At 43.1% G+C, this 9,732-nt stretch overlaps 1 protein-coding gene across 3 annotated transcripts in view; it reads right to left on the bottom strand.

Annotated features, from left to right (window-relative positions):
* The window catches only part of Ppp2r5e (protein phosphatase 2 regulatory subunit B'epsilon), a 180,729-nt gene that overhangs the window by 15,922 nt on the left and 155,075 nt on the right, over window positions 1-9,732 (bottom strand). For all 3 annotated transcript variants that reach the window (XM_004624797.3, XM_004624798.3, XM_023702979.1), the window contains 5 exons: window positions 3,492-3,622; window positions 3,268-3,327; window positions 2,364-2,472; window positions 546-599; window positions 386-436 (listed from right to left, as the gene is read on the bottom strand). In XM_004624797.3, the coding sequence (XP_004624854.1) occupies window positions 386-436; window positions 546-599; window positions 2,364-2,472; window positions 3,268-3,327; window positions 3,492-3,622 (405 nt within the window). The remainder of the gene's footprint in view (window positions 1-385; window positions 437-545; window positions 600-2,363; window positions 2,473-3,267; window positions 3,328-3,491; window positions 3,623-9,732) is intronic.

The following is a 9,732-nucleotide window of genomic DNA, read 5'->3' as shown; positions in this document are numbered from 1 at the left end:
GATACATGGTAATGTCCCACCTGTCCCTGTACTATGCTTTTAAGTGGGGACTGGAGCAAGTCACGCTGGCACTCGTACAGTGACAGCAGAAACTCTAGACTCCAGAGCAGGGAGGCCACAGGAAGGCGGCATGGGCAGAGCTGAGCATCGGGAGCCCGGGTGTGGCCCTGGGGAGGACCTGAGGCCGCCGAGGCGCCCTGGCCTCTTTTACCCAGGTGCTTGGGGCTGCTCCCCCTCCTGGCACCTCCACCTCATAAGAAGCTGAGAACATGCATCAGCCGCTTCCAGACACTACACGAGGTCTGCATGACCCGCGCGTTTTCAACAGGCTTGGCAGAACACTCAGCAAGGTACCAACAAACAGACTGTGACGTGAAGCACTCACCTCTTTTTGGCTGCATGTTTTAGGCCAAAATTTCATTAAGCCCCTAATGACCTTAAATTAAAAGAAGAAAAAAATAAGCAGAATTTATTTTTCCACGTAGGGTTTCAGGAAAGGTACTTTCATTTGTTTTATGGAAATGTGAAAAAAAAAAAATACTTACTGGTTCTGTGAGTGAAGGATCTTTCTCTAGAAATTGTACTATACAGTACGCCAACTAAACAAAAACAAAGGATAAAATTTTAAATTCTATACACTAAGGGCTGAGAAGACAAAGAATGTTAAAATTTTCTAAGCCAATTTCAGGTTCTGGTTCTAAGTTCACAATCAATTCAGTTTAACCACCATAAAAGTACATGCTGTCAACCAAAATTCTAGTCGCTCTGCTTCACTTAGTTCTAGGACACAAGGTCGCGCTTCGTGGGCCCAGCATGGGCCTTAACTTGTGATTTATGATCATCCTGCCGTGGCCTTTCAAGCAGCTGGGAATACAGGATGTGCCACACCCCGGCTAAAAGCCACTTTTTCAAGCTGAAGACCCACACTAGGACAACTCTAGGGTAGGCTTTTATGGGTAATAATGAGAGGTGAAGCAAGCAGCTAACGAACGGCAGAAGGACGCCTCATTTCCTGCACTCCGAGGGTCCCGCTGACACACGATTCAGGCTTCGGAGCACGGGCTTCCCTCCTCGCTGACACCAACAGTACAGGGCACACTGTGCCGCCGCCTCCTCACGGACAGAGACACTCTCCAAATACCAGCACATGGCTACTAACACTGCTTCTCAGAGGATAAGGATCCACCACGGTTAGAAGCTGGAGAAATGTAGAGAAAGCCCTACACCCAAAGCAAGTGCAGGAAAGCAACAGTTCTTTTACACGATCACAAAACATTGACAGCCCACTGCCCACACTGAAGGCATGATGCAAGGGGCTTGCAAAGATTCCTGGACAAGAAATCACTCTCACAAACATCAACATTTGTGATCGCTTATAAATTAGAAGCATACGGACTAATTCTTCCTAGAAATCCAGAATTTCACCTTTAAAGAAGAATTTAGGAAAACGTGTGAAGATTCTTTGCAAACTCAAAACACTTCCCCTGGAAGGAGGAGGGAGTTGCAGGGTTTGAAATACCAAAAATTATCACTAGAGCATCTATCTGCCCCCAGTGACATCCTTCCCATGCAAGGGAGTGTTAGTCCAGAGATGAGGGTGCGGACAAGAGAGCACATGCTTTTCAAAGTAACAAATGCTTAAAGAAAAAAGATGTAAAAATGTAGATAGACTGTTTACTGGTGAGAGACTTTATTTGTACAACGTGAGAAAGAAATGCTGAGCAAAGTAGAGGAATGGGCAAAAGGGCGGTGGATGAACTGATGCAAAACAAGGCTGGAACAAAAGACTTAACACCAAAACTGCCGAGCGCAGCGGCACATGCCTGCATCCCAGCACTCAGGAGGCTGAGGCAGGAGGACTGCCACCAGTTCAAGGGTAGTCTGGACTCCACTGTGAATTCCAAGCCAGCCTGGACTACAAAGCAAGATCTTGTATCAAAAAGCAAAACCAAACCAAACATTAAAAAGGAAGGCACAGCACCCAAGATCTCAGTCTCATGAGCCCACACATTCTACCGCAGCCCAGATGACCACCCAACACAGAAAATATAACTAGTGTAAGCATGGGCAAACTGCTGAAGGTCTCTGGAACAAGACTGGGCAAAGGCCGCTCCCTTCTAAAACCGTTCCTACAATCCTACTGTGTAAAGGGGAAAAAGTTATACATTTTTGTTGTCCTCAGAGTATAAATTTTAACAAGTTGGTTTTTTCCCCTCTTTGGTGACATGACCTCACCCGTGCCAGGCAGGTACTGTACCACTGAGCTAAACCCCTGGCACACAAGTCCACTTTTGGAGATAGAGAAATATTAAAAGAAATCAGAATTTTTAAACATTTCATTTTGCTTCAGAAGTAAACTGTACCTGGGCGTGGAAGAGTGACAAGCTCCTGACCGTGTGTAAGGGGATCAACACTTTCACCAGGAACTGTTTGTGTTCTGCCTTCAGAGGCAAAGCAAAACCATTGATAATACTAGGGAGAGAAGAGACCTGGGTCAGCAAAGCTAGCACAAGATGCGACATGGGGACAAGCTGTTCCTGTGAGATTGGATAAAAATCTGCATGGGTTTAATTTTGTTCAGAAACATAACCAAACCCTAGGCCAACAGCACTCAAGACTTCTTAGTCACTTCAAGGGCAACCTGAAGAGGGAAGGGTTTATGACAAGTACATTTGTTCCTGATTGCCTGAGGACAGCTCCTGGCCCTTGAGACTAGGAAACCCGTTTATCCCAAACCTTCATTTCTCCTCTCCTCTTATCCCTGTTAACTGTCTGCCTGGCTTTCTTCCTCCTGCCCGGCCCTGGGAGGTCACTGAGAGAAATGTAGATGCCATGGCCCCTTTTACCCTTGTGAGGGAGGAAAGGCCATAGGACTGCGGCCCCAGTCCCTCCCGCAGCCTCCTCTGTGCACAGGGCCCTGCTCTACAGCGCCACTGTAGTCTGCACCAAGCAGCGGCCCTTCTAGAACCCCACCGGGCACACGGTGCTGCTGAAAATGGCAATCCTACTGGCTCATTTTAAACTTCCTCTCAACAGATACAGCAAAGGATAGAGCCGCTTAGAAACTAGGCTTAGGGGAGTGAGACGTCTCAGGAAACTGGCCTGAGCAACAACTGAACTGTGGCTGTCATCGTTGTACAGTGGAGCAACGGGACCCGGAGATCACATGTGCAGTCAGTTTACAGGCAAACGAGACGGGGGTCTGCATCTCACTGTGTATCCCAAATGATGTTCACCTGAGACTAGAGACACACAGACAGCACCTACCTTCCTAATATTTCCAACAGTTCAGCTACGCCATTGAAGTGCTCTGTTTCATAAACAAACCTTAAAAGACAAAAGAGGAGTGGAGGGGAGGGAATGGGAAGGGGGGGAGGGAGGGCACAGGGAAGAGGGATGGACTAAAGTCAGTATGTCATGTTCATATACTGGAGGTTTACTTCTCTAACAATGTCAACTTTGCTTCTGCTGCACCCCCACCCTCCACTTACCTTAGAAAAATATTGTTAATCTGTTTTCGGATAAATGCTCTAAGACCAAGGAACTTGCCATAAATTCTGTGTAAGACTGTCTTTAAGTAGTCCCGTTCCCGAGGGTCTTCACTATCAAATAGCTCCAAAAGCTGTTACAAAGGAAAGACAGCACAGTTTAAGACAGCACAGTTTCAGTTTCAACAAAGAACTTAAGAGTGCTACTCTTCATTAGTTTAAAGCGTCCTGTGGGGCGTGGGGGCGCACACCTGCAATCCCAGCACCCAAGAGGCTAAGGAGGGAGGATCACCATGAGTTGAGGCCAGCCGAGACTACACAGTGAGACCCTATCTTAAAAGCCCTCTCTTTCTTCCTGTCTTAAAGTGACTGACTATCTGCATGTGCCAGGCACAGAGCTCATCACTTGGAATATGACAAATGACTCAAAAGGGCTTCTCACCCATGGTGCTTGGTCACTGGACCCACAGAGAGGAATACAACGGCACCCACCCCAAGCCCCATCTCAAACCAAGCACTCAAATTTACTCCAAATGGAGATTCAACCTAAAGGTAAGAAGTAAATTATAAAACAGGAGGAAATGCATGAATGAATCTTCATACGCCAGACTAAGTGATGACTTTTTAGATATGACATACAAAGTAACACAAAGGAAAAATATTAAGACTTCTTCCCTGGCAAGTGCAAGGGCCTGAGTTCAATCCCCGGTTCCACCCCCCCCCCCCCAAAAAAAAGCTCAACAAGAAAAACACAAATAATTTAGAAACAGACATAGTGTTTTTGAAGAGATCCTGCTCAGAGAAGGTATCTAAATGGCTAATAAGTAAACAGAAGTTCGATTTCACTAACTACAGAAATGCACATCAAAACAAGAACACAATTTGATGGCTATAATTAAAAGAAGGGTAACAAAAAAGTTTTGGTAAGGATGTGACAAAACCAGAACCCTTACACATTCTGGGACGGGATATAACATGGGATATAACATGTTGCATCCACTTCAGAAACACTTGGTGTGGGGGTACTGGCCGAAGGGGCCTTCTGGAGCCACGAGTCCCAAACCTCCCAGAATGCAAGGTTAGAGATGTGAAGACCTCCTGCAGGGCCATGAATCCCAACAGGATCAAACACACTCCCTGAAGGAATGAGTTCTCTGGCCTCGTCACACAACACCCCAATACCCACTCTATTACCTAGGTTGACCCTAAGATCAGTTACATGTCAGACCACCCTGGCCTTCCCCAGCCCTGCATGAATTTGTCCTCTCTGTATCCTGCATCCCTCACCCCCCAGTTCCTCAGAGCTTCCAGTTACTTGTAAACAATTCCACTTCCGGGGATTACAAGCAACAGAACTGAAATCACATAACTATACCAAAGCTATTTAGAAAGGGTGGAGAGTGGAAAGTGAAATGATCTAAGTGGCACAAGTGATGAAGGGATACACAAAATGCAACAGAAGTATAGTATTATTCAGCCATAAAATGAAACGAGTAGTACACACCACTGTATTATTAAACACTGATAGACTTTCCTAAGCATCAAAGCAGGCAAAATTATATAATAGACTTAGAAAAATCCAGAGGCAGAGCAGCATCACGAGTGACTACAATGGTGTGAGGTTCTGTGATTATACGGTAGTGACGGCTGCACAGCTCTGTAAATAATTTTTTTTAAATACTGAATTGCAATTCGAGTCAGTGCCCAGGCCCATTCTGAGTGGGACCACCCAGAGCCTGATGGATCCTCATTTGAGCCAGCTCCCAGGCCCAGAGTGAGTGGGATGCCCAGGCCCCGCCAGAGCCTCACTCCAGGCAGCACCCAGGCCAGGCATGTGCATGGAGCTTCCTCCATCAGACAGGCCCGGTGTGGAACCCTGTGGCAGAACTCCCTGCAGAGAGGTTAGAAGCAAGACCCACCCAGCTGATCCAGGAGCAGAACGTCTTGCCAGAGTGGCCCAAAGGGGTCACTTCCAAGGGCTGCAGTAGGAAGAGGTGCAGCACAGCAGCCAGGCCCAAGGCACACCCACCTGGATGAGCTTGAACTTGGTAGATCCAGACCTAGTGCTAAGGTATGAACTATACCAAAGCTCTACACCAAAGGTCAGAAGAGTGCTATACAAGGTGACAAAGAGGAGCAAAATGCATTCTCAGGCCCCAAGCCCACCCAGAACAAATGCAGGAGACAAAAGCATAGAAGAAATAGGAAATCACACACCTGAAATCTCTGAAATAATAGTGTCCGAAGTAAAGAAATAACTGCAGGAGGGTACAGAGGAAATCAAATCAGAAATAATTTCTGAAGTTAAAAAAAAGAAATAACTATAATGAAAGAAGTACTAAGTACTTCTAAACAAGACACTGATAAAAAAAAATAGAGCAGAATATAAAAATGATAGAATCCTTGAATGAGCAACATAGGAAAGAAATAGAATGCATGAAGCAGATTCAAAGTGTTACACAGGAAATTAAAACCTCAATCACAAGTTGGCAAACCCAACTGAATGAAAATGAAAATAGACTTTCAGACTTTGAAGACACCATTGCAGCTAGTGAAAAAGAAAAGATCTCTTAAAAACAACTAGGATGCAGGAAAAAATAATTCAACATCTGCAAGATGATGTACAGATGAACAATGTAAGACTAATAGGCATCAATGAGAAAGAAGAAGTCAATACAAATGATATAAAAAGAATATGATGAACAAAAATAGTAGCAGAAAACTTCCCAAATATGGGGAAACAATCTGACATTCTGGTAACCGAAGCAATACAGAACTCCAAATAATATCAACCCAATTAAAAACACACCCAGACATATAATCATCAAGATCCCAGAAATTCAGCACAGGAAAAATATACTAAAAGCTACTAGAGAAAAGAAACAGATCACATTTAAAGGAAAACCCATCAGCATAACAGCAGATTTCTCTTCACAAACCATCAAGTCAAGAAGAGCATGGAGCAAAGTACTTCAAGTCTTACAAGAAAACAAACTCCAACCCAGACTGATATATCTTGCAAAACTCTCTTTGAACTTTAATGGAGAATTGAAATACTTCCATGACACAGAACAACTAAAGAATTTCATGACGACAAAGCCAACCCTACAAAGACTACTAAAAAATATTCTAGAAAAGGATCAAAATGACCAGAACTCCATGACTAAGAACAGAAAGAACCCACCAAATGGGGCAAACAAACAGTAGAAAAGGAGGTATACAATAGCAGTCTTTCGATTATTCTTTTGTATACAGCAGCAAAATATTTCCATCAACATACTCTACTAATGGACTTCTCCTGCATCTATGGGTCATGATTCTATCCAGGTGTACAAGGTGGATATCAAGGAAATAGCAGTAGCTCAGTCCCACAAGTGACTCCTGGCCACCAGTAAGCATTATGGACACTGTCCACATCCACCACATACTAGAATTTTGTGTGATATCCCATCCCAAAACTGTTAGAAGTGTTGGTCATATATTTTCCATTCCAGTATTTCTGTTATGTTTTATTCTTAGTAATTCTTCACTATCATGGAAACTTTTTTAGCTGATATTTGTATATATATTAACCTAATGAAATACTATGTGAGTACTATGAATTGATCACAGATTCATACATATGATATGCAACATTCTGGCCTCTTAGTTGGAGTTACAATTTAATTTTAATTTTGGAATATTGCTTTGAAATATTTAATTAAATTAATATTTGATTACTTTCCTGAAATTGCTTAATTTTAATTGTTTTATGATTTATACTGTATCTTTGACTTACAATCTACTTATAAGACATGGTATGATATTTTCTCCTGGTGTTAGAAACTTTAAAAAGTATATTTCCATTTTCCATTGAAAAAAATACTGAATTGCAAATTTTAAAAGTTACTTTATATTATATAAGTTATAAACTCTTCATCATAAGTATCCTGCATCCAATGGAAGGCTAATATAAACATTCAATAAACCATATGACATGACTCAACAGTGCCACAGATCAGCAAGGCTCCACACTGGACATGCAGGGCACAACCACCCACCAACGCCAAGCCAGCTCTGTGCTTACCCTTGCACAGGGGAGCCGAGGCAAAGACTAACCAAACAACCCAATCCTGAGTGCGACAGCTCCAAGGGAGAGGGCAGAACAACCAAAACTAAGACTTCCCATCTTTCAAGGGGAGGCGAGGATGCCCTGGAATGCATGGTACCACACAGTCTGGGCTGAATGGGGACAGGGCCTCTAGTACAGGGAGGGGGCCTAAACCCACAGGGCCTAAATACAGGTAGGCATAGAGAGTCATGACTGGCTGAATTCTAAGACTGCAGATCTTGAAAGAAACCACTCATTCAATAACATAGAAATTCTTTTCTTTGACTCAATCTTTCTCTGATTTTTCTCTATTTTGTTATTATCTTCCTTTCATCAGGTTTTCCAGATGCTCGGGATGTTTCTCTCCCTTTTCACTTTCTTTCCCCTGTTGCAACTTTTCTTATCTTTCTTCCATTTCCCACGTCACTGTGCTCATCTTCCTCTTGTCCCTGCTTCGCTGTGACTGCTCCTTTCCTTTTCCCCTCCAATATGATCCCCACCTCACTTTTCTCTCCTACTTCTCATATCCCACTGGTTAAATTAGAAAATTTTGTTTCCGTTCTTCAGTTCTCTCTCCCTCCACCTTACTAGTATAACCACTAACCTGTATGAATCTCTAGATAGATAATAAATTTTACACTGTTGTTTTTCGAATACTGTGCTACTCACTGTTAGAAGAGGCAAAGTTGTTCCATTACTAGACACTCACTGTTGGTCCACAGCAAACCCACATTTGGTTCCTCTTAGTATTCATACTATAATAATACATCTCTTTTCATTATTGGCCCCTGGGATTAGCCAATATTCAGGGTCTACCTGACACTATGATTGATGTTGATTTTATTGCTACAGCCAAGTTAATATAGCTGTTGCTTTTAATTGGTTCTATTTGGAGGTCAATATCATGACTGCCTTTGAGTCATAAATGATACTGTAGTCCACTCCCAGAGAACTGGATACTAAGCCAAATACATTCCCGTGGTAAGTAACAGAAGATGGCTGGATCCTGGGAGTGATGCAAAGGTGAACAGATAACTATGCTAGGAGAAACCCTGAAAAATAGACACTAACTAAAGAAGGCCCTATACAAGAACGAAAAATGTTCACTGTAATCATCACACTCAAACAAGAAAAAAAAAAAACAAAAAACAAAAAACAAAAAACAAAAAACAAAAAAAAACTAGAAACATGAGAAGACAAAACAAGTGTTTCCAAAAACTCCCAGTTCCCCCCAAGCTGATCCATGGGGCATGAAAGGGGAAGAAAACAAAACCACATACCAAGTTATTTAAAATTATATCAGAGGAGATAACAAAACTAATTAGTAAGATATCGGCAACCTCGCAGGACACAAAGATATTGGGCCAATTATTAGACAAAACAGTGATTCTACAGACAACACAAACTACAGTGAACAAAGCTCAACAAAACAATGCAAAACATGAATAACTAGTGTAGAAAAGAATCCAAATCCATAAAAAAAACCCAAAAATTCAGGAAATAAAAATTCTATCGAAATTATAGGCAGCAAAATGGCTCCATTTCTTTGGACCTGAGGCAAGGCAGGGTGTCAGGGTGGAAGGGCATGGAAGAGCACAGCTGCTCCCCTAGCGGCAGCCAGGAAGCAGAGCAGGGACAGGATGCAGCAGAGGGCTTGACGGAATTATGCTCCTCGAAGGCACCTCCTCAGGACCGGTCCTCCAACAGGGCCCCACCCTGCTTTCAGCTATGAACTGTTTGACCCACTGGTGAGATTAGAGCTCCCAAGACCCAGCCAACTCTTGAAGCACCAGCTCTGAAGTTGCTGCTCTGGGGATCAAGCCCTCAATACATGACTGGGGTGGGGTGGGGGGAATATTTCAGACTTAAACCATTAACAGGGAAGAAAGGCAAATGAAAATGGCTGATGTAGTTAATGAGACTGTTCAAAGCCATGCTGGGGTTTGCCACAAACTGAAGATTTTGTTCAACTCTATCTGGAATCCAAAATTATAAAAAGAAAAATTTCCAGGAAAAAAGTCTACAGTGAAAAATAAAATCGATTGAACTGGAGTTGGAAGAGGCGAGTCCGGTCTCAAAATGGGGGGCCATGATCCAAAGGAGCCAGAGCAATTGAGGAAGCTGTTTATTGGTGGTCTGAGTTTTGAAACTACC

The sequence above is a fragment of the Octodon degus genome, unplaced genomic scaffold, assembly GCF_000260255.1.
Source record: "Octodon degus isolate 3935 unplaced genomic scaffold, OctDeg1.0 scaffold00007, whole genome shotgun sequence".
Taxonomy (NCBI): domain Eukaryota; kingdom Metazoa; phylum Chordata; class Mammalia; order Rodentia; family Octodontidae; genus Octodon; species Octodon degus.
This window is presented reverse-complemented; position numbering and strand designations above follow the sequence as displayed.